Source organism: Mastomys coucha, unplaced genomic scaffold (assembly GCF_008632895.1).
Source record: "Mastomys coucha isolate ucsf_1 unplaced genomic scaffold, UCSF_Mcou_1 pScaffold22, whole genome shotgun sequence".
In the NCBI taxonomy this organism is placed as follows: Eukaryota; Metazoa; Chordata; class Mammalia; order Rodentia; family Muridae; genus Mastomys; species Mastomys coucha.
In genome coordinates this window covers 88,943,400-88,968,984 of record NW_022196905.1, presented here as the reverse complement: position 1 = coordinate 88,968,984, position 25,585 = coordinate 88,943,400, and the positions used below count along the sequence as shown (strand labels likewise).

The 25,585-nt window shown below is 43.9% G+C and overlaps 1 protein-coding gene across 1 annotated transcript in view; it reads right to left on the bottom strand.

Moving 5' to 3' along the window:
- The window catches only part of Fras1 (Fraser extracellular matrix complex subunit 1), a 415,397-nt gene that overhangs the window by 57,437 nt on the left and 332,375 nt on the right, over positions 1 to 25,585 (bottom strand). The window contains exons 45-50 of the mRNA XM_031391220.1: positions 23,416 to 23,604; positions 21,882 to 22,001; positions 21,466 to 21,645; positions 3,694 to 3,818; positions 3,298 to 3,438; positions 1,819 to 2,046 (exon numbers count right to left, since the gene is read on the bottom strand). Coding sequence (XP_031247080.1) covers positions 1,819 to 2,046; positions 3,298 to 3,438; positions 3,694 to 3,818; positions 21,466 to 21,645; positions 21,882 to 22,001; positions 23,416 to 23,604 — 983 coding nt within the window. The remainder of the gene's footprint in view (positions 1 to 1,818; positions 2,047 to 3,297; positions 3,439 to 3,693; positions 3,819 to 21,465; positions 21,646 to 21,881; positions 22,002 to 23,415; positions 23,605 to 25,585) is intronic.

The following is a 25,585-nucleotide window of genomic DNA, read 5'->3' as shown; positions in this document are numbered from 1 at the left end:
AGCTAAGACAGGGAGGGAAGCGTCTCAGGACAGGGGGGTTCCTTTCCTTCTCTTTCCCTGGTTTTGTTCTTGTTTGTCTTAAGGACAGTACTCTCTCTGTAGGTAAGAGACAGAAGAAATCAAGAATAAAAGCATTTACGGGAATGAATGGTGAAAATGAAATTATATTTAATTCTATCCCCAGAGAAAGAGAGAGCAGTCTATAGACAGTAAACATGCACCCTGGCCGGTTCTCAGTGTGTATCTGCAACACAGGGCAGTGAGCTACTGGCTTTTCGTCTCTCAAAACCCACCTTCTACACAATTTCTATTTCTTAAAATGGCATGGTTCCTCAGAAGGCTTGCTCTGACCATTAGGTTTTTAAGAAGGTAGCCATTGCTGACATATTTTGATTTATGTTTCTCCTTTGAAAGTCAAGCTAATCAGAAGCAGCTACAGTGAGAAAGGACGAAGTGATAGCCTGCCTGGCAATGCCACCAAACAGATAGAGCAGATGAACACAAGGCAGAGGAATCCTAAAAGCCGCCCCACATGTGATGACAAGCCCAGGATGACCTTCTATGTCTCTAAAGGACACAGAATCATCTCCCACCAGTGAAGGACAGAAACTCATCAGAAGCAAGAAAGACCATTTCTGTCCTGGAACAGGCTATGAGCACACTGCTTTCTAACACTGTTTCTGTGGAGCCAGACATAGGTGGAGTCTTGGGGTATCCCGAGCCCACCCTCCACCAGAGATGCAGTTACTCCAGAGGGAGTTTATGGAATGGTGAGTTCTGTTAATGAACAAAGTACTGAGTAAAGGTGCACAAGGCAGTGGATAAGGAATTTGCAAATGCGTTATTTGAGTGCACGCACGTGTGCGTGTGCGTGTGCGTGTGCGTGTGTGTGTGTATTGTTTCTCAGTAGCTAACCTGGGGATCGCTAATTAGAATAGGCTGGGTCAAGAGATGGCTCTGTCTCTGTCTCACCCACACCACCATGCTAAGCTTTTCTCATTGGCTCTGGAGATTGAATGCAGATTCTCATAACCACAGAGCAAATGCTTTCAAAGTGAGTCATCTCCCAGCTCCTTTCCCCTCAATCTCGGAGGGAGAAAACCTGTGAAGTTGCTCAACCTCATCAGCAAGGCATCTTATAGAATAAACAGGCTGATCCTAAAATGGTAATGATGAAGATGAGTGTAGAGATTCTCTGTTGTTTCTGTGGGTCTGCCACAGGGCAGAGGACCTCATGTACTTAGAAGAAGAGGTACTACCTCCATTTTATAGATAGGGAAGCTGAGGCATTCAAAGAAACATGAATTACAAAGACACTCAGCCAAGTGGCAGAGCCAGGACTCAAACTGGTATACTCTGAAAGCAAGAGACTCTCAGTGAGATGGTTGGGATGAGGAGTCTTAGAGAACACACACACACACACACACACACAGAGAGAGAGAGAGAGAGAGAGAGAGAGAGAGAGAGAGAGAGGGAGAGAGAGAAAGAGGGAGAGAGAGAGAGGGAGAGAGAATGAGAGACAGAGAGACAGACAGAGAGAGAGAGGGAGAGAGAGAGAGGGAGAGAGAGAATGAGAATATAGAGCCAAGAAAAACTCAAAAATAAAGAATAACATTGATAATCACCCTGTCTTCCTTTGGTATTTAGATAAAGCACCAGAAGCTGCAATTATTGTGCCATTGTCTTAAAAAACCAAGACCCAAGAGAAATTACTCGTCCAGGGTCAGTGCACTTAACTTTTACAGAGTAAGGACTCAGTACTATGCTATGTGTAACAATCCCCACGAGGCCATTGACTGCTTTGCTAGTCCTCCTCACCTCTTCTCCTCCTTCCTCAATAATAAAGAAGGGGTTGGTCCCATCAGAAACGGTGAAGGTGAAGCGGTCTTTGAGGGAGTTGCTGCCGTCATGGCTATAGCTGACATGGTTCTGGTAGATGTCTTCCATAGTGAAGGAGGAGGTTTGGTGGAAACGCTGCCCCCTGGCAGTTCTCTCAATGGTGCCATGACGCGGAGGCTGCACAATGGTGAAGGTGATGGACTCAGCCTGCCAGGAAGAGAAAAGCAAGAGGCAAGCTTGCAGAGTGCGTGATGGTCAGGAGCTGGTCAAGGGAAAGGTCTAATTTAGCCTGGGTTTTCTTTATAGATACCAACAAAGTGAGTGAGAGAAAACACCTTCTTTCTCTACTAAACTGGACTCACATCTTAGACCTTTTGTCAGAGCACTGAATATTTACATTTGCTCTCCTCATGCCTCATGGCTCAGGCTGGACTAGGGGAAATGCGAAGGCTGGGACTGCCTATTTCCTCCCTCTCCCTCCCTTCCTCACTCTTTCCTTCCCTCCTTTCCTTTCCCTAGCCCTCTCTTTCTTCCTTTCTTCTCTGTCTCTTACTCCAACCAAAGGTCTAAGATTGTAAACTCCTGGCATAGTTTCTGCCTTCTTCATAGATATGCCTTTAGCATCTAGAGAGAGTCTACAGCCCAGTAGGCAATGGATATCTGATGAGAGCATGGGTAAGTGCAGGGAGCAGTGACTCAAGAAGAAGGTACACAGGCCTAATAGGTAGTACAGCAGTGAGCTCTGAGCATGCCCAGTCAAGTCCACAGGCTCAATTCTTGACACAGGCAACCTCTTGGGAGGAGAGCTTAGTCCCAATAAGTCATGCTTTTCTGGACAAAGCCTCATCTTGGAGTTTGCTCAAACTGTGATGACCAGTCACATGAAAAAAGTCTGGATGCAAGAGGTGAAAATGGACTGGGCAGTGGTGGCGCATGCCTCTAATCCCAGCACTTGGGAGGCAGAGGCAGGCGGAGTTCTGAGTTCCAGGCCAGCCTGGTCTACAGAGTGAGTTCCAGGACAGCCAGGGCTACACAGAGAAACCCTGTCTCGAAAAAACCGGGGGGTGGGTGGGGGAGAGAGGGGGGGTGAATATGGAAGAGAGGCAAGAGAAACAGAAAAGGTCTATCCACTTAAACACTTAAAGATGATAAACACTTGGGGTAAAGTGCCACCTATCTTACTAGGGGCAATAATAAAATCCATTACATGAAGAGGATTGTCACATGCAAGCTGAGGTGAGAGTGAATGGACTGAGGAGTTCAGGAAGAACTGAAAAGCAATTTCATCTCCAACTTGATTTTTCCTAGAAGTTTCCAAGGTAACTTTGATATTTACATCTTTTGGGGGGCTTGCGCTCCCCTCAGCAATGGGCACAACTCTCAGGGTGCATCACAAAAAACGGCAGCTGCCACCAGCTCTGCTTTTTCTCAGCCTGAGAGCTCAGGGGAGCCACTTACCTCTGTGTCCACATCCACTGCCTTCAGCTCAAACTCTGTGATCGTCTTCCTCACGCCCTCTTGCACACGCATGCCCCAGTTCTGCACCAGGGGCAGTGAATCATCCACAGGGTGAATAGTGATGCGGAAGGTCTGTGTCACCTAGAACAGGAACGGGTAGGTGGGGCAACTGTCTCCAGTACCACCCACCCCTCAGTTCTTGACATTCCTCTTCCCAGGGAACCCTGACATGAATCTTCTTGGGCTCAAGCCCATGGTTGTCAGGGGCTGCTCCTGTGTTGTAGCTAAGAGCAGAATATCATGATGATCTTGTATCTCCAATGTGGCTGCCCCACTCCCCTCAAAGAAGAAATCTAGGAATCGAAGCTCTCAAGGGTGGACCATTGGGCCTTTTACCTCATGCAAGCCATCAGACAGCACAAAGCTGAAAGCATCAGATTGTTTCCCAGTCCCACTAGAATGGACATACTGAACATTTCGTGAAGTCAGGTCAGCTTGAGTGAAGGAACTAATCTGGATGCCTAATGAGAGGAGAAGAGAGAAACAGAAGAGATGTCAAAACACTAGCCATCCCTCCAGGCCAGGGAGCTGCCAGTCTTTCAGTGTAGAGTCTTCTGTATCTTATACAGAAGATTGATGCTCTGTCCTTAAGGATCCTGTGCAATTTGTAGACTGTTTTTTCTGTAACAATGTGTTCTTTGGTAGTATATGCTAACTTGATTACCAAGGTTTTTGTTTGCCATGGCAACAGCAGGTGTTCAATAAGTGTTCTTCTTCTTTCTTGCATGCAGCTAAAATCTCTGCAAGGTATCTAGAGTCTTACTGTCCAAACTCTACTCTATTTTACATTCTCCCATTCCTTCACAATCCTTTTTGAAACACTGCCCTAATTTTTAATGTTGAGTGATGAGTTGCCTTTGACCATGGCAGTTATGAGGTCTGGCCATAGACAGTATGCCTGTGGGACTGGGGAATCATCTCAGCCTTTGTAATTTTTACTTAGTATCTTTCAAGGTCACTAGCTTTCAATTCTCAGGTCTGTGATCCTAGCTTCCCATACATTATTTTAGCCAGGCAGGTAGTAATAAGATTTACTACATGACTTTGGGGTTTGGACGATCATCCTATATCAAACTGAGAATGACTTAGAAAACAGTATCCTTTAATAACATGACATTTAAAAATATAAAACTTTAAGCCACTTAAAATAATTATGTTGGGCTGGAGAGATGGCTCAGTGGTTAAGAGCACCGACGGCTCTTACAGAGGTCCTGAGTTCAATTCCCAGCAATCACATGGTGGCTCACAACCATCTGCAATGGGATCTGATGCCTTCTTCTGGTGTATCTAAAGAGAGCAATGGTGTACTCATATACATAAAATAAATAAATCTTTAAAAAAAAAGAATAATTATGTTATTCTTCAAACATACATTACCTCTGTTTTTAAATGCCTCAAATTTAGCAAAAACAGCCCAGAATCCTTGTTTGTATTTTAGGGATACAGGGGTTTATAGTCAAATGTCAATTAAGACTAAGGCATACTAGGCTCAAATAGTTCTTGGCAGGTGGAGACCAGAAGATGAGCAGTTCAAGGTCATCTTCAGTAACATAGTGAGTTTCAGGCTAGCCTTGACTACATGGAAAAATAAAGTTGAAATAAAAGTGGGAGTATAGTTCAATGGTAGAATATTTGCCCAGCATGCATAAAGCCCTGTGTTTGAAACCTGGTACCACAAAAATAATAAAACAAGAGACTGATAAGAGTGTCCCAGCTTCTGATTCTGGGCAGTGAGACACTGATCTAGTTAATTTAGTCTTTTATTCCGGCCTTGACATTCCTTTGCTGCTTCCTAAGAATTATTATTTTTCACTGTTAATCTTGGTAAAACCAGTATTATTTTACAATAGATTTCACTTCAACTGATATCTATTTGAATGTGATATCAGTATCACAGGCTTTGTCTTTAAGAGAGAGGGAGAAAAAAAATCAACCCACACTGCTACCATTTGCATCTTTATCATTTGAAATTTGTCACCCAGATGTAAGAGCCTTCTGACTACTGGGGCATTAATTTTCTGATGAGGCATTTTATATTTCTGCACTTGCTCCATCAGTTCTTGACAGGGAAGAAATGCAGCTCCTGGCTTTGCAGCTTAGTCTTATGGCTGGACAGAAGTCCACACCATTCTTTAAAATTTAATAACTTTAAGAGATGGCTCAGTAGCTTAGCTTGCTTATGGTACAAGTATGAGGGTCTGAGTTTGGATGCTCATCTCTCATGTGAGAGTTGGGCATGGTGATATATTTATACTTAGGGTAGACGGCATGGAGACAGGAGGACCACTGAAACTCACTCACCAGTTAGCCTAACTCAATCAAAGAGCTCAAGGCTCAGTGAGAGACCCGGTCTCAAAAAATGAGGTAGAAAATGATCAAGGAAGACACTTGACCTCTGGCTTCTGCACACACAGGCAAGAAGGAGTTTCTGCAGGTATAGGCATATACAGAAACAAGTACATAGACCTCACAGACATAAACAGATAAAATTTAGTAACTTTTCACGAGCTACACTGAGAAATTTAAATCTCTTTTTCCTCTTGTGGATCCATCTCCACACTCCATGGGAAAATACACATTTAGACTCTCCTAGGCATCTCGCCACCCAACTCCCTGACCCCTTGATGCATCTCAGCCTGATGTTGGCTGATTAAGATTGTGGCTAATTCCTCTTGTGAATCAGGCTCTGGGGTTTGGGCTTGAACTCCCCGCCCCCCCCCCTTTTCTTTTAAACTAATTCTATTGAGTTAACTTAAAGGTGGTTTTAACAGCATATGGTCAGAACCACCACACAATGAATTGCATATATTTGAAGTGGACAACTCTATCACTTTCAGGTTTCCAATGAGACTGCCACAATCAAAGTAGACATGTCCATCATTCCAAAAATATTCACAATGATAGTTCATAATCCTTTCATCCCTCTTTCTCTGCTCCATCCTCATTTCCAGGTAATCATGAGTTGCACCCATTGCTATACTTTATCTGATATGTTTCTTCTCCTTTTACATGAATACAACATGTATTTGTTTGTCCTTGGTTTCCTTCATTTAGCCTAGTTACTTTGAAATTTGACATGCTTTTTGAATTTTTGAAATTTGACATAGTTTATTTCTGGGATGTGAGCATCCACAGTTAGTAATGTGCCTGCTGCACAGGCATGAGCAACTGAGTTTGTTTCTTCATGATGTAAACACCAGGTACAGTGACACACAGCAAGAAGCCCAGAACTGAAGGGCTGGGGATTGGATAGGTAGAATGCTGAAGCTTACTGGCTAGCCAGTGATGAACTCCACGGTTAGGAAGGGGCCTCTTCTCAAAGTAAGGTAGAAAGGAATTGAAGAAGTTACTTGATGTCAACCTCTGCCTTCTGTTCACATTGCATGCATACACACACACACACACACACACACACACACACACACACACAAGCATGCTACCCCCCTACAATATCCATTCTTATTCTACCCAATGATCATATCATAATTTGCTTATGTATGCACCCATTGCTGGCTGTTTGGGTTACTTCCAGTCTGGGCTATTATAAATAAGACTACTGTGACTGTTGTGTTTTTGATTGTTTATGGATGTATGTTTTCATTCAGTTCAGATAAATCTCCAGCAGTGGAATTCATGCTAGGCATGTATTTAGGTAACTAGCACAGACATGCCTTTCCAAAGCAACAGAGCCTCATTCTTCCAGAGTGGAGGAGTTTGGTCTTAGCCTGACTTTCTCAGTTTAACCTCAGGACATTAAGTATCTCCTGTGGGCAGAAAATTACTTCTGGCCTGCTTAGTGATAATGCATTTTACCCGGCAACATCCATGAGAGCTCAGGGTGGGCATAGTGTCACCATTTAAAATTAATCATGATGTGGTAATAAAATTACTTATGTAGTTAAGAAGCTATGTCATTGATGGAGGGTCACATGGCTGGAAGAGAGCAATGCTGGGGCTGGAACTCGAGCGGTCAGTTTTTACTGTAAGGGACACCCAGACGTCTCAGACTTCACCCATAAATTCATAAAATTTTCAGGATAAAATAGTATGTGCCTACAAAGAATATATTAAAAAAAAACACAGAAAAGTAGGATCAGACATGTCATTCATATGTCAACCACTGAAATATTACTATAATAATATATTTTAATTTTTCTTCAAATATACTTGATAGATCATGGCCTCATTCTTTTCTGAATTGTTGGACTTGGCCCGTACTTACCTGCCAGAGAAGAAAGAACTATGCGTAGAATGTGAACTTCAAGGAGATGTGGATTTGTGTGTGTGTGTGTGTGTGTGTGTGTGTGTGTGTGTACACCACCTTTGTTTCTCCCTAATATGCATCTAAAATAGTACCTCCTAGACCCCAGCCACTCCAACAGTGTCTGGTGAACACAATTGCTTCAGCACCTATCACTTCCACCTAGCAGTCACTACTGAGTAGATTCTCAGTTTTTGTATACCTTTTCTTTTTAGTTTAGCCTTTTTTAATTGGATGTTGGAAGAGGCCAGTTAGTCACTTGTCAGCAAGAAGGTTTGTCTGAAAGCACAGTCCCCCACTGGCTGTCACAGCAGGTAGCTGTTGCTTGAAATACTTGAAGGCTTTTAATCCCATTGAAGGTGTTTTCAGTTACCAACCTGCTGGTTAAACTATGTATCTGGCAGTATGACAAGAGACCCATATTAACCCTGTCATTTTTTCCAATTTCCTGAAGGCCCACACATTAGAGAAAGCCTGGTCCAGGTCAGGGAAGTAGATGGAGGAATGCATCTTTGGAAAAATTGCCTTCTTAAAGGGATGTTGGCTGATACAGCCAATGCTTGCACTCAGCACACCAGTAGGGGGTCCTGTGATGCCCTGTCCACAGTATCTGTGCTCCTTGGGGATGAGAACCTCTTGAATTCCCTGCTTCTGAGGTCTTCTGCAGCATCTTAGTGTGGCTCAGCTGTGTTTCCCTGCATTTTAAATTGCATGTTGAAATTTCAATTCTTAGTACTGTAAAATGGCCCCTTCTCTGGAAACAGGGTCCAAGCAGGCAGTTAGATAGCAAGAGGTTCTTGAGGTGGGCTCTGAGTTGGTGTGGCTAGTGTCAGGGGAAAAAGATGTCAGAGCATAGGCCAGCATGTGAATATGAAGACAGCCATTTACAAGACAAGGAGAGAGGCTTGCACAGCTGCTCCTCCCACAACAACCCAACCCCCGACAACACCCACACCCTGAACATCTGGCCTCCAAACTTGGGAGAAAAGAAGCCTTTGCTGTTTACACTACACAGTCTGCGACATCACTAACCTTGGTACCCTAATGTCTGTTTTCTTGGAAAGCCTAAGATAGGAATAGGGGCATACTGGAAATGATAAAGCATCACTTCTGAGGAGCCCATCTCAAAGGACCTCATCTCTCACTGAGGTCTCTCCATCCTCCTGGGCTCAAGCTGGCTTCTGCCATGTGCCTGTTACAATGCCTAAAGCACATCTGAGCATATATGTCCTCTCTATCAAAACATATTCATTTTTGTCAAATCTATTATAAAATAAACATATTGGTTTAAGGGAGGAAGGGGACTTTTCCTCATATAAGTGTGTTTGTGTGTATATGTATGTATAAAACACAACACTCACAGATACACAGACACACACAGACACACACACACAGACACACACACACACACACAGACACACGCCACACAAAAGCCAGTTATCAGAACCTCAAAATGACATGCTATAGTTTGAGTGTTGTCTTGGTTATAAACACCATGACCAAAAGCAACATGGTGAGGAAAGGTTTTGGTTTTTGACCTTGTAGATCACAGCTCATCATCAAGAGAAGCCAGGGCAGGACCCTAGAGGTAGGAACTTAGCAGAAGCCATAGAGGCTCATGGCTTACTGACTTGATCCTCATTGCTTCCTCAATTAGTTTTCTTATATTATACAGGAACCCAGAACCTGAGATTCCACCGTACCCAGAGGAACGTACCCAGAAGGCCCCAGATATGGGGCCTTCCCATATCTATCATATTAAATAAGAACATGATCAACGGATTTTCTAAGGTGGAACCACCCAGGAGGCTCAGGCCACAGAAGTGGCAGGGCATCTGGGACAGGATCCTTTCTACCTCCATCTACAACTAGGAGGCACAGCTGATCCACAACCTTCTGCGCAACTTTCCTGCAAGGAGAGCTTGTCTCCAGGGCGTGCTCTGACCGGAACTCAGATGAGATCGCCATTTTCTCTCCGGTGACTTTCTAAGGTGGGACCAGACAGGTGGCATAGGCCAGAGAAGCTGCAGAGCAACTGGGACAGGGTCTTTCATTCATCCATCTGCACCCAGGAGGGACGGCTGATCCACTGCACTCTGCACAAGGGTCTTAACAGGGAAGAACTGATCTCTCAGAAGTGCTGACACAAGCTTAAAGACCCATAAGAGGAACAAGCTCCAGCCAGAGACACCAAGATCATCTAACAACAGAGATTGACAGATGGTGAAAGGCAAACGCAAGAATCTTACCAACAGAAACCAAGACTACTTGGCATCATCAGAACCTAGTACTCCCATTATAGCAAGTCCTGGATACCCCAAAACACCAGAAAAGCAAGATTTGGATCTAAAATCATATCTCATGATGGTGATCGAGGAATTTAAGAAGGACATAAATAACTCCCTTAAAGAAGTACAGGAGAACACAGGTAAACAGGTACAAGCCCTTCAAGAGGAAACACAAAAATCCCTTAGAGAGTTATAGGAAAGTATAACCAAACAGGTGCAGGAATTGAACAAAACCATCCACGACCTAAAAATGGAAGTAGAACAACTAAGAAATCACAAAGAGAGACAACTCTAGAGATAGAAAACCTAGGAAAGAAGTCAGGAGCCATAGATGGAAGTATCATCATCAAAATACAAGAAATAGAAGAGAGAATCTCAGGTGCAGAAGATACCATAGAAAACATTGACACAACAGTAAAAGAAAAGGCAAAATGCAAAAAGTTCCTAACCCAAAACATCCAGGAAATCCAGGACATAATGAAAAGACAAAACCTAAGTATAATAGGTATAGAAGAGAGTGAAGACCTCAAACTTAAACGGCCAGTAAATATCTTCAACAAAATTATAGAAGAAAACTTCCCTAACCTAAAAAAAGAGGTTCCCAGCTGGGCAGTGGTGGCACATGTCTTTAATCCCAGCACTTGGGAGGCAGAGGCAGGTGGATTTCTGAGTTTGAGGCCAGCCAGGTCTACAGAGTGAGTTCCAGAACAGCCAGGACTACACAGAGAAACCCTGTCTCAAACAAACAAACAAACAAACAAACAAACAAACACAAAAGAGATTCCCATGAACATACAAGAAGTCTACAGATCTCCAAATAGTTTGGACCAGAAAAGAAATTCCTCCCACCACATAAGAGTCAAAACACCAAATGCAAAAAACAAAGAAAGAATATTAAAAGTAGTAAGAGAAAAAGGTCAAGTAGCATATAAAGGCAGACTTATCACAATTATACCAGACTTCTCACCAGAGACTATGAAAGCCAGAAGGTCGTGGGCTGATGTCATATGGACCCTAAGAGAACACAAATGCTAGCCCAGACTAGTATACCCAACAAAATTACCTAAACATACCTAAACATAGTAAAAGCAATATACAGCAAACCAGTAGCCAATATCAAATTAAATGGAGAGAAACTTGAAGCAGTCCCACTAAAATCAGGGACCAAGCAAGACTGTCCACTCTCTCCCTACCTTTCCAATATTGTATTTGAAGATCTAGCCAGAGTAATTAGACAACAAAAGGATATCAAAGGGATATGAATTGGAAAGGAAGAAGTCAAATTATCACTATTTGATGATGATATGATAGTATACTTAAGTGACCCCAAAAATTCCATCAGAGAACTCCTAAACCTGATAAACAACTTCAGTAAAGTAGCTGGATATAAAATTAACTCAAGCAAATCAGTGGCCTTCTCTACACAAAGGATAAACAAGCTGAGAAAGAAATTAGGGAAACAACACCCTTCACAATAGTCACAAATAGTATAAAATACCTTGGTGACTTAGACTAAGCAAGGAAAGATCTGTATGAGAAGAACTTCAAGTCTCTGAAAGAAAGAAATAAAAGAAGATCTCAGAAGACAGAAAGACCTCCCATGCTCATGAATTGGCAGGATTAATATAGTAAAAATGGCCATCTTACCAAAAGCAATCTACAGATTCAGTGCAATCCCTATCAAAATTCCAACTCAATTCTTCACAGACTTAGAAAGAGCAATTTGCAAATTCATCTGGAATAACAAAAAACCTAAGATAGTGAAAACTATTCTCAATAATAAAAGAACCTCTGGTGGAATCACCATCCTTGACCTTAAGCTGTACTACAGAGCAATCGTGATAAAAACTGCATGGTATTGGTACAGTGACAGGCAGGTAGGTCAATGGAATAGAATTGAAGACCCAGAAATGAACCCACACACCTATGGTCACTTGATCTTTGACAAAGGAGCTAAAACCATCCAGTGGAAAAAAGACAGCATTTTCAACAAATGGTGCTGGCTCAACTGGCAGTTCGCATGTAGAAGAATGCAAATCGATCCATTCCTATATCCTTGTACAAAGCTCAAGTCCAAGTAGATCAAGGACCTCCACATAAAACCAGATACACTGAAACTAATAGAAAACAAAGTGGGGAAGAGCCTCGAACACATGGGAACAGGAGAAATTTTCCTGAACAGAACATCAATAGCTTATGCTTTAAGGTCAAGAATCGAAAAATGGGATATCATAAAATTACAAAGCTTCTGTAAGGCAAAGGACATTGTCAATAGGACAAAACGGCAACCAACAGATTGGGAAAAGATCTTTACCAATCCTATATCCGATAGAGGGCTAATATCCAATATATACAAAGAACTCAAGAAGTTAGACTTCAGAGAACCAAATAAACCTATTAAAAAATGGTGTACAAAGCTAAACAAAGAATTCTCAACTGACAAATACTGAATGGCTGAGAAGCACCTAAAGAAGTGTTCAACATCCTTAGTCATCAGGGAAATGCAAATCAAAACAACCCTGAGATGCCACCTCACACCAGTCAGAATGGCTAAGATAAAAAATTCAGGTGACACCAGATGCTGGCAAGGTTGTGGAGAAAGAGGAACACTCCTTCATTGCTGGTAAAATTACAAGCTGGTACAACCACTCTGGAAATCAGTTTGGTGGCTCCCCTGGAATTGGACATAGTAATACCAGGGGACCCAGCTATACCACTTTTGGGCACCCAGAAGATGCTCCAACATGTAAAAAGGACACATGCTCCACTATGTTCATAGCAGCCTTATTTATAATAGCCAGAAACTGGAAACAACCCAGATGTCCCTCAACAGAGGAATCGATACAGAAAATGTGGTACATTTACGCAATGGAGTACTATTCAGCTGTTAAAAACACTGAATTTATGAAATTCTTAGGAAAATGGATGGATCTGGAGAATATCATCCTGAGTGAGGTAACCCAATCACAAAAGAACACACATGGTATGTACTCTCTGGTAAGTGGATATTAGCTCAGAAGCTCAGAATACCCAAAATACAATCCACAAACCACAAGAAACTCAAGAGAAGGAAGACCAATGTGTGATACTTCGTTCCTTCTTAGAAGGGGGAACAAAATACCCATCGAAGGAGTTATAGAGACAAACTATGAAGCAAAGACCGAAAGAAGGACAATCTCCACTTGGGAATTCTTCCCATATTTAATCATCAAACCTAGATACTATTGTGGATGCCAGTAAGTGCTGACAGGAGCCTGATACAGCTGTCTCCTGAGAGACTCTGCCAGTGCCTGACTAATACAGAAGTAGAGGCTCACAGCCATCCATTGGATGGAGCACAGGGCCCCCAATGAAGGAACTAGAGAAAAGACCCAAGGAGCTGAAGGGTTTGCTGCCCCTTAGGACGAACAACAATATGAACTAACTAGTTCCCTCAGAGCTCCCAGAGACTAAACCACTAACCAAAGAGTACGCCCAGTGTAGGGGAATGCCAGAGCCAGGAAGCAGGAGAGGGTGGGTTGGTGAGCAGAGGGAGTGGGGAGGGAACAGGGTTTTTTTTCCAGAGGGGAACCAGAAGAGGAGATATCATTTGAAATGTAAATAAAGAAAATATCTAATAATAAATAAATAAATTCAAGTGTATTCAAAAACAAAAACAAAACAAAACAAAAAACAAACAAAAAAAAACATGATCCACAAATTTGCCCACAGGCCAATCTAGTAGGGCCACAGCCAAGACTCTCTCTTCTCAAATGTCTCTCACTAGCTTGTGTTAAGCAGATGGGAACTTAACCAGGACAAGTATGATTCCCCAAAGGCTCATGCATTGGAAGCTTGCTCCTCCATGTAGTGGTATTGGAAAATGGGGAACTTTCAGAAGTATAGCCTGCTATTAGATTAGATTACTGGAGGTGCAATGCTTGGTAGAGATTCTTGCTGGTCTTGTGGTGTCAGCTTCTGTAAGATCCTGTTGTTACAAAAAGAACAAGACTGACCCCTCCTTGCTCTCTGGATTCCGCCTCACCAACAGTCTCTCTCGTTCACGCATGCTCTTTACATTTTACTACCCACCATGCTGTGACCCGGTCAATGAAGTCATGACCAAGCTGAGAAGATGGAGTCACCTGGTCGTGGATTTATATTCTTCTAAACTACAAGCTAATAAAGTGTGAGCTTCGGGTACTTGTTATAGTAACAGAAAGTGGATTAACATAAGGTATTAAAAAACTCTGTGTGTGTGTGTGTGTGTGTGTGTGTGTGTGTGTGTGTGCATATAGCTGTATTTGGGGCACAGAGATCAATATAACTTCCTCGGTTTTCAATTTTCAAAGAAAAATCATCTATTGTTATTTTATGGATATAGATGTTTTGCCTGTATGCAGCTGTGCATTACATGTGTGCAGTGTCTCTGGAGGCCAAAAGAGGGCATCAGGCCCTTTGGACCTGGAATTACAAAGAGTCATCAGCTGCCATGTGGGTACCTGGAACCAAACCCAGGTTCTCTGGAACAACAGTATGTCCTTTTAACTGTTGAGACATTTCTCCAAGCTCTTTTCATTTTTCAAAACGTTTCTTTATGAACCTGAGGCTCACCGACTGGCTACGCATCAAGCTGCCAGGATTTGTGTGTTTCTGCCATCTGGGTGCTAATGTTACAGATACGCACTACCATGTCCAGCTTTTATGTGGTTGCTGAGGATGAGAACTCAGGCCCTTATGCTGAGTGCCAAGCGCTTCAGCAAATCATGGCCCCAGCTCACAAGCTGCTTTTAAAGGAAACTCATATTTGAGCTCCATCCCTCAGGGCCTTTAATCCTGGGGTCCAGGTAGTGGCTGGGTATCATTATTTTTAAACACATCCTCAGGACATTCAGTCAGGGCAGAGAATCACTAATGTAACAGAAAAGTAGAGAGAAAAATCACAAAGTCTGCATCAAAATCTTTAATGTTTCTTTTTTTGCTCTACGTGAGCCACATAAGCTAGGGAAAGTCATACAACATAGAGCTTTATTATATCTTCTTTTATGCTTTGACATCTCTAACACTGGAATGGTAAAGCCATGTCAGGGGAAGAAAAAAAAAGTGGATGGTGGGATCATCTACTTGATTCTGTTTGTCTTATATGGTGGTGGCCATGTCTGAACTCACACAAATTATGTGATGTTTTTAATGAGAGAAACTGAACAGGCATACTAATAATAGAACTATTTCTAAGTGATAAAAGAAATTTAAAAGATAATCCCAATGGTGGTTAGTACCCTGCTCAGAGCACTGCCAACAGTCAGTTAGGCACTAATTGGTAGGGTCCCTCAGTGCAGTTTCACTAGGTATGAGACAACGCGCATAGAACAGTCTCTGTGCGACTACTAATGAGGCTTAAGGAACCCAAGTGGTCATAAACGCAAGTACAACTGGGTTTAATGGACCCAGCGGTTGTCTTACCGTAGGAGCCATCCTGACCAGAGGCACAACAGCAGAGCCTGCCCTGTGATCCTCTCTCTCTGTCATCTTCAGCCCCCTCACACTCATGGTCAGTGTTAGCTGTGTAAGCTGTTGGGCTCTCAGGCTGGTCCATCTGCTCTGAAATCTGCTGGGAGTGACTGATACTCTCTAGGTAAAATGCTACTTCAGTGAGCAAGCTCAGAAATGAATTTAAAAAGCCAAGAACTGAGTGTGGGGATGAACTGAGGTGAGGAGAGGGAGGAGATGTGTGTCTGAAAGGCAGTCCACAGATTTGGGAGGGAAGGGAGCTTTGATTGAGGCTCCATTGAGAAGAGAGGCTTTGGCAGCACGCACAGGGCAAAAGGCAGCAAGTTATGGCAAGACTGCAGTAAATTAACTATTAGGACAGGACTTTTTCCTGTGGGCTCATAATAGCCAGAGGATTTCAACAATAGGATCCATCCTGGACCAAATAACACTTCAGCCTAAAAGCCCCATAGCATCCTTGGTAATGAACAGTAGGCTTCACACAACCAGTAAATATACAAGGGAAGAGCCTTTCAGAGGCTCCACTTAAGATTTGAGAGCAATGGAGAATTACATCCTGAGTGAGGTAACGTAATCACAAAAGAACACACATGGTATGCACTCTCTGATAAGTGGATATTAGCCCAGAAGATCAGAATACACGAAGTACAATCCATAAACCACAAGAAACTCAAGAAGAAGGAAAACCAAAATGTGGATACTTTGATCCTTCTTAAAAGGGGGAACAAAATACCCATGGAAGGAGTTGCAGAGACTAATTATTGAACAGAGACTGAAGGAAGGATAATCCAGCCTGATATAGCTGTCTCCTGAGAGGCTCTGACAGTACCTGACTAATACAGAAGTAGAGGCTCACAGCCATCCATTGAACTGAGTACAGGGTCCCCAATGAAGGAGCTAGAGAAAGGACCCAAGGAGCTGAAGGGTTTGCAGCCCCTTAGGACGAACAACAATATGAACTAACTAGTACCCTCAGAGCTCCCAGGGACTAAAACTCCAACCAAACAGTACACATGGGGGGACTCATGGCTCCAGCAGCATATGTATAGTAGAGGATGGCCAAGTTGGTCATCAATGGGAAGAGAGGCCCTTGGCCCTGTGAAGGTTCTATGCCCCAGTGTAGGGGAATGCCAGGGCAGTAAACAGGAGAGGGTGAGGTGGCGAGCAGGGGGAAGGGGGGAGAGAACAGGGGTTTGTTCTTGTTTTTGTTTTTTGTTTTTCGGGGGTTTTTTTTGTATTTTTTTTGTTTGTTTTTGGAGGGGAAACTGGGAAAGGAGGTATCGTATGACATGTAAATAAAGAAAATATCTAATAAAAAAAAAAGATTTGAGAGCAAGGCAGTCTTTGAGGTGGAAAACCACACAAACTCCTCGAAGTCTTGGGGAATGAGTGGACTCATGTGCGATTCGCAGAGGCTAAGGGGAACCAGGTTCTGTGAAGAACAGGTTTCCTCAGTCAACGCTTCAGGCAGAATCCAAAAGCTTTGATATTCACAGAGGGTTAGACCTGTCCTTGGCTTCTCCGGAAGGTACCTTTGTGGACCAGGAGTCAAACTCCACCCTCGCCAAGCAAGATGTCATCATCTGGAAAGCTCACCGGATTCTCAGGTGGGCATCTAATGGCTCTGGCGTGGAGCAAAGACCACTGAGACAGCCATGCAACACATATTGACTTAAGTGCTATGACCAGTCTGCAGACGGCCTTTCACTGGGCTCTTGAATGTCTTTAAGAATTCTCATAGTCTTTGTGGGATTTTTTTCTGGATCTAGCCAAGAAAGCAATACCTTAATTCAGCTTTGAGGATGCCATGTTGTGCTGGCAAGAGGAATCCAGCAGGATTCTTTAAAATATGCTAGAAATAGCAGTTATTCCACAGTTCCTGAAGTCTTTGAAGGGGATTGAAATCTTTAAGGGGTTGAGAGCTACATGGTCTGCTGTCTGATGGAACTGTAACACTATCAACATGCTCTAGGGAAAATAAAATTAAAGTCAAGACAAGGATATAGAATTTTGGCTGGATGTCATAGTCCCTCATTAACAGCAACAGAGTTTTGTGCATAGCAATTATTTGGTTCAGGACAGATCCATCTCATTGTAAGACATATAATATGGCCTTCCATCTCTGTCCTCTAAAAGCTTGCTTATCTCCTCCTTGTTCTCACAGTATTTGAGTCTTTGTGAGTATTTATATCTCCCGACTATGGGTAAACAGCTGGATGCCCAGGGAGAGGCTCCATTTTCTCCATCTCTCAGCTGTGTGTCGCTGTCATCCCATAAAAGTGATGTCCGTCCACCCTGTAGTGCTTTTGAAACACACAGGTATATGGGATTTTGACCCCTGGCTCCCTTCCTTCCACAGCAGGCCAACTACAACAATCACCATGAATCAGAGATGGAGCCACTTCCTGCCTCAAACCTCTGGATTATTTTGTGACAGAAAATACATTTCTTGCTTAAATCATTGAATTCTGGAGTCTCTTTGTCCAAGTAATTTAGCTTCTTTCCTAGTTAGTATTACTCCTGATTCTAATTTCCCAAGGGAAAAAAAAAAGTTATTAGGCACAGGGGTGGAGGGAAGGCCCACGGTGAGAGGATGGTCTTCGAACCTGAGCTCCATGGAGACTGGACTCCTACCCTTTCCTCTTAGCAGTGGGAGGGGGCTTATGCCCATCTTCTGCACAGTTCACAAGGACATATGACTCCCTCCAGCTCCCGGAGGAAAAGCAGGAGGCTTCACGTAACTGTTTTGAGTGTGTGAGGATCACAGTCGACTCCACAGACATCAGACCTCATGGCAATCTGGTGATAAATCCACTTCATGCAAACCAGCAAGAGGAGCCTCTACACAGTGGGACTGGTGCTCACCTAAATGGACTTGCAATTTGCTCTCTGGAGAACTGGTCCTGTCCTAATTCCAGATCCTGGTAGACTCAGGCTCACCTAGTGAGACAGATGCTTTGGTTTAAGCTGTAGCTAGCTGTGCTGAGAGGAGAGGAGGCAATCTACATACACTTCTATGGGGAACCAACCGTGGGCACTCAAAAAGAATTGCATGTACAGTTCTTTAACTGGAGGGCAGGGAGAGAACAGGGAAAGAAGATCCTGACTAAATGTGAAAAGAGGAGGCTCTCAGGATAGAGGAAGGGAGGGTGGGGGATCCCTGACCTTTTGACAATTGAGGAGGGAACCTCAGTTGTGAGGAGGACTGGGGCTTGATATTCCCATCTAGTCCTCAGAGTTACACTGGAAAGAGTGGATGAAGAAATGTTGGGACAAGAGAAGACATGCATCAGGAAGTTAAGTCTGCCTGGAAAGAGCAGAGAAAGCAACACCCCAAGTGAAATGGTTATCTGTCTGCCTCTGGAGGGTGCCGCCCCAGGAGGAGGCAAGAGCAAGAGCGGGGCTGGCTCCTGAGGCAGATACAGCCTGGTCTTAGCAGCTACATGTTAAGTCTGGGCAAGAACTGAAGTCTGAGAGAACTGTGAAAGAGAAAAGAGAAACTGCCCTGAGCCCCACCCCCAAACGATTTGGAACCAGCCTGGGGTCAGAGGAGAGCAAGGGCTGGGACTGACCAGCAGGCAGGTGCCTGGCAGAGCGCTGCAAGAAGCTTGGGGCTTTCTAAGTCTGTTCACTCGAAGTCACCTCCCGCGCAGCCCAGAGCCTGCCCTTTCATCCTTACCGAGATACCATCGGCAACCTGACAGAATTCTGGCAGAAGCAATTAGCTTATGAATTAGTTATTAAATATCTCATGCAGCCAAGGGATAGAGGTTGCTAATCTGCATACTTCCTGCAGGAACTTCAGGACAAAAGGGACAAGGGACGGCCACCTGCTTTGATTTGCATGAGGACTCTTAGCGGGTCTGCACGTGCCTTTCTGGCCCTCCTAGCATATATATCACATACCCTTCCCACTGGCCCCAGGATGAAGCAGGGGCTCCTCTCTCAACCTTTCCCCTCTACCTTTTAAAGTGCACTGCCTCTTTGCTGAACCTTGAGAGTGATTTGCCCGGCTGAGCCCACTTCAGGATACTGACAGCTGCATACTCCCCTGCCAAACCTATTTCCTTCAGCATGGCCAACTCCTCTGCCTTCACCTTTCCTCAAATGCCATCCTATTAGTAGGGAGGCCTTCCCCATTCCTTCCTGTGCCCTCTAAATATTCATTTCATCCCTACCATCTCTAACGAGATCATCTCTCTGTGACACAGATTCACTTGTTGGTCTGCTCACTGCTGGACTCTGAGCAAGAAGGTGAGTTTGGAGGAGCAACTATGGAATGGAGAATCTGTGATATAAGATCCAAAGACATCTTCGGAAGCTATCTAAACCTTTCAGGTGGTCACTGTCTCTAAGAAGTGATGGAAATCCCAGCTTTGGATTGACTCAGTGACTCTCTGGTGCTCCTCTTATCACACAGCTGCCAAATTCTACAGATTCTCCCCTAAAATTCTTCCCGTCTATCTCCCCATCTGCTACCTCATATAGTAAGACTTAAGGGGACCAGGTTGTCTCTCATATCCTCTCTTTGCTATTGTCTCAGCCTCTCTCCAGGCGACTCTGCAGAGCTTTCTGCCCGCCCAGTGTGGACCCTTCCTCATCCCAGCCACTGCCTCATTTCTCTCCCCGTTCCATTCTCTTAAATACTTCACCTCCTTCCCTGACCAAAATTCTCCAGCTGTTCTGTTATTTTTAGATTAAAGGGAGATTATTGATCTCAGCTTGGAGGACTCCCCATATCGTCATAACTACCCATGAGTCTTAGCTTTTGCTATTTTTAGAATATGTGAACCTGGTCCACTCTGCACCTGTTTATTCATGGTTTTTCCATTTCTGAAAAGATTACAGATTTAACTTCCCAGAACCCTGACTTCCTAAGGCATTCCTGAGCCCTCCTGTCTTAGTCAGGGTTTCTATTCCTGCACAAACATCATGACCAAGAAGTAAGTTGGGGACGAAAGGGTTTATTCAGTTTACTTCCACATTGCTGTTGATCACCGGAGGAAGTCAGGACTGGAACTCAAGCAGGTCAGGAAGCAGGAGCTGATGCAGAGGCCATGGAGATATGTTCCTTACTGGCTTGCTTCCCCTGGCTTGCTCAGCCTGCTCTCTTATAGAACCCAAGACTTCCAGCCCAGGGATGGCACCACCCACAAGGGGCCCTACCCACTTGATCACTAATTGAGAAAATGCCCCACAGCTGGATCTCATGGAGGCACTTCTCCAACTGAAGCTCCCTTCTCTATGATAACTCCAGCCTGTGTCAAGTTGACACACAAAACCAGCCAGTACACCACTCAACAGTGTCTTTTTACTCAGTGTAGACTTCCCTGTTTTTTAGCTCTTTTTAACTCCAAGTCTACAACAGTCTTCCCCATGTGACAAGTATCTAGGGAGGTTTCTCATTCCGCCCAGTGTAGAAATCCAGGATGTGAGGATGTATTTGCTCATCTTTGTTTCCTGAAGAGCAGCGGGCTTCTCCAGAATCCAATCTCATTCTGTTGAATTCAGGCTTTCTCCTCCGGTGTTGGGAGCTGAATCCAAGACCTTGTGGATGCTAGGTCCATATCATTCCACTTAACTACACTCCCAGCTGAGGTGAATAGCTATCATGGGGCATTTCACTTTGCTTTGTAGTTAAGGTAACGTCAAAGACCAGAGGGGTACACTTTGCTCCCGAGGTGTTGACTTTCTGGTTATAGAGATAAGAGTGCTTACATGAAATTATAATTTTTTGTGTGTTTGAATCTGAAGGTCAAATCCAGAGTTTTATTCATATTAAGGTTTTATCCACTTCCTAGGAGTTATTTCCTTACTTCGAATTGCCAGTTTTCTAATTTAGCTTCACCAACTATTATAAAATACTTAATGCATATAATAAATATAATATAATGGCATATAATGATTAAAATTAGTGAGGCAAAAAATAAGTACCAGCTAAAACAGACAATACACACACACACACACACACACACACACACAAGCACACATAGCATGCCAGAATGTAATAGCCCTCAGCACTTACGAGTCTGAACCTATGGCTAGATGGAGCAAGAGAGGACCACATACCTGGGGAGGTCACATGTTCCAGATGGCCCAGCTGGGGCTGGGTGGTGATTCTGTAGATGAGTTCTGCAGGCTTGCTGTCCTGGTCAGTGGCCGACAGCTGTGCAGTCGTGATTTTCTCCACCGAGTTCTCATCTAAGACCAGCCCTTTATTGATGATGATGACTGGTGGGGATTTGCCTTCTGAAATATATCAGAAACAGTGACTTGTCATGGGAGGTTTCCTGCCTCCTTCCTTCAATTCCAGGTTGAGTGCCCAGGAGGTAAGGTCAGAGCGGTCCTCAGAGGCCCCAGGAGGGGGCCGGTCCTGGATTTTTATCTTTGCTCGATATGTAGAAGGCCTGAAGCCCCACAGTGGACATGGTGGAGATAGAAGACCCCACCTGCTGTTCTCTGTTAGCAACCCCAAAACCCCTTACCTAAAACACCAATGGAAAACGACTGGTCAGCCAACTTGTTGCCTTCCCCATCAACCACATCAAATCTAAAAGCAAAGCTCCCGCCAGGTTCTCCTGGTCCGTGGCTGTACTCTATCTGCCCTATAAAATAGAGAAGGAAGAAGAAGATTTCTTATTAGGACTTTTTGCGACTCATTTCTGAATCGAGAGGTGGAACACTTCAATTGGTATTCACACTGAGGAATCAATTCACACTTTCCTCGCCTAGCTGCCATTTTTGACATTTTAATCTAAAGTTTTATTCCCTCTCTTTCCTCTCCTACCACCAACTTCCTTATACCTTAAAGGCTCCTCATAACAAATTTCCTCCACATTTCTTCTGGTAGGGCTCAGCCATCCTGAAGGCTCTAGCCAGGATTCTGAGGTCGTCTCATAAATACCTAGATGAATGAGACTGCACATGGCTTACACTGCACTGACCCCAGCCACATCATTTGGAGTGACCCTCCAATAAATCCGCATCCCAAGGCGAGACAGGGAGAGAGGGCAGGCCTGCACCCCCACCCCCAGGGATCTTCCTCTTCCCACTGCCCAGTGCACAGAGGAACATGGGCTGTATCCAACCAATAGATAAGCTAGCACATAATTTGCACAAAGAGGTCAGGAAGGATCCAAAGGAAGAATGATAGGGCATCTCATTTTGCTGACATGCATCGTTTGCCTAGACCCATCAGTGTGAATAGAAACAAACCCGGCAAAGGGCTGCCTGCCCTCATTTTTCACAAGGAGACACCGAGGAATGCAGGAATTAGATACCTATGCCATCCTGGTGCCCACTGCACCTCTCCACTGACCCACAGATCCAGCGAGCACCTAGCTGCTCTCAGTTTGGGTGTGTCAGTATACTGAAGGACACGTCTTCTCCTGGGCCATAGTTCTACCTCTAAAAGGAATTGCACTGGGTCACATGGCTTTGGGCCATTTCTCCTCCCATCTGTGATTTTTTTTTCTTCCCTTTTCTACCCATGAAAGCACTGTACAGTAGCTATGCAGCATTCAACATTTATGCCTTTGCGTACATCAGCATTTTCTGAAGGAGGGATGAGGCGCGGAGTCTTCCCCAGGCAGCTCCGATTTCTGCTCTTCCATTTTACCTAGTTCATTAACTGGTGCTCTTGGGGAGCAGGGCAGAGATATAAATTGCTCACCTAAGGAAGGCATAATTTTCACCATCATCTATCCCAACACACTTCTTTTTGCTTTTCTCTCTCACACACATCCTTTTTAGCAACATGGCAAGCCAAACTGACATGTCCCCCTCTACAACAGACTCAGATTTCTCACAAAATACATTTCTTTGGCCTAGAAAAATAGTTCCCTCTAAATTTTTAAGAGAAAAGTGAGACAAGGAAAAACAAATGAAGCTATAACTCAGTTTGTACTGAAAACAAAGAGTGCACGGGCTCCTGCTATAAGCTGCCAGGCACTTTGCTCTCGCTTTGTTATAGCAGTCAGAGCTTTGGGAAGCTTTGATGGGCCAGGAGAACGGGCTGACCTTGACTAACGTCTGCCTGGGTGAAGCTCCGGATGGGGCCTCTAACAGAGATTTGCTCCGGGTTGTCAGCCTTGGCCATCTGTAGACGCCCTGCACCAGGGTCTTTCTTCATGATGTACACAAGCTGGCTAGCTTCAGAGTCAGGGTCTATTGCTTTCAAGTGCTGCTCTGTGATGCGTGCTACGGACCCTGGGACAGAGCAGAAGAGAGAAGGTCATTCCCTATCTTTCCTTCAAACAGGACACCAAGTGACACATATTACTCTGGTGTACATACCAGGCATTTTCTTGCTTCCATTTCCAGCTGAATAAACTCTAATCCCACCAAGTAAAATCATTTAGAGTCTCTTTGCTTGTGCCTACTTTTACTCTTGCCCATGCTTGCTATTATAGTAGCCTCCACATTGAGCCTAGGAAAACCAGCTACTTCTAGGATGCACATACTTCTAGACCTTGGGTTTAAGAGACCTGCTTCAAGTTGATTTATTTGCTGTTTGGAGAATAACCAAATCAGCAAACACCAGTTGTACATGAGCTCGTGAACCTATCTCATCATCATCTCAGAAGAAACAGTCAAAATCAGTGTTCCTCAAGTCAGAAGGTAAACTGAGCATAGGGGTCAGGTTTAGGGTCTGTGTGGAGACTGGGGACAGAGGCAAGACGCCCGTCATAGAAACACTTCTCAGAATCCTGCCCCTTGCTTCCTGCCCAGCTATATTCTCATCTTAAAAATAGCAAATACTAGTAAACACTTAACATTCATGCCACACATGTCTTGGTGTTTGGAATGGCACTGCCTCTTCTGCCAAGAATGCATGACCTCTTGCACTCTACCCAGACCACCCAGTCAGTAACCTTGAGGGCCAAGGCATTGTCTTCCTCCAGATGGAGATCTGACTTACTGGGTGCTTGACATGATATGCTATATGCCAAGTGCAAAGTTCCTCTTGTGTCATGTATCCCAGTGCATGCGATGTCACCCCTGCTGTCCCTCTACAATACACACTTAGAGTGATTTGAAGTTTGATGGGAAAAAACAATTATGTCTTCTCCAAGAGTCCATGGAACAATAACAGGCTACTTTGCTTGTAAGTAGCAAAATGACAATTTCTAGAAGCTGTGATAACTCTCAAAACTGTAGACTTTATTATACCATGTACTTATTTTTCAATACAAAACATATGGGAAACTAATATAAACAAACCGCAGAGTTCTGGTGGACAGAGACTCTAGTCAAAGGCCCAGTCGCTGCTAACTTCCTATAGTATAGCATATTCAAGACTAATGCCTATCATTGTGCCTTTAATGCTGTTGAAACATGGCAAAAGTCTGACAGTTTGATGCCACAATGGCATACAAAGTGATCCTCAATTATTTGCATAATCTCTTAACCCCTGGTAGACTCCTAACTGCTCTTCTGTGCCTTTTTAATTTTCTTAAAAATTAAAGTCTTGAAAAGTCTTGCCAGGGTTATTTTGTTGTAGGTTTCCGTGCTGCAGATGGGACAGGGACACCGTCACAGGAGCCCTAGCTCTAAGCTGGACCTTAGGATTTTAAGGCTACTGAAAATATTATAAACACCTCACAAGACATTCCCAAATTCACCGACAGAGGTGTCTTGCCTGGCAAATGTCCCTGGTTCATATCTCTGACTCACATCTTGGTGTTCTTAAATGGCAATGTCCCCAAAATTCCACTTTCCTTAAATATTGAATAGCTCCTCCAAAGTGCATCCACAGCACTAACATGGAAGGAGGCATTGTCTACACAGGCTTTTTTTTTTTTAAAGCAGTATGGGAAAACGAGGTTATGCTCTTCTGTTCCTACAGGAATTGCTATGGTTTGATGATGGAATATTCTCCACAGGTTCATGTGTTGAGGCTTGGTCTCTAGCTGATGTCCCTATTTCAGCAGGTGCTAAGAACTTTAGGAAGTAGAGATTGGCTCAGGAAATAGGTCACTGGGGGGGGGGGCTCCTTGGCAGCTAGATATCACTCTGGTCCTCAGTCTTGCTTATCAAAAGGCAAGGAGCTATGATCAGCTCTTCCTGTTTCTATCACAATGGTCTTTTTTTCCGTTTTTTTTTTTTTTTTTTTTTTAAACCACAGAAAACTCTGGAGCCAGCCAACTATGAACCAAAACCTGTGAAACCATGAACCCATAGAAATATG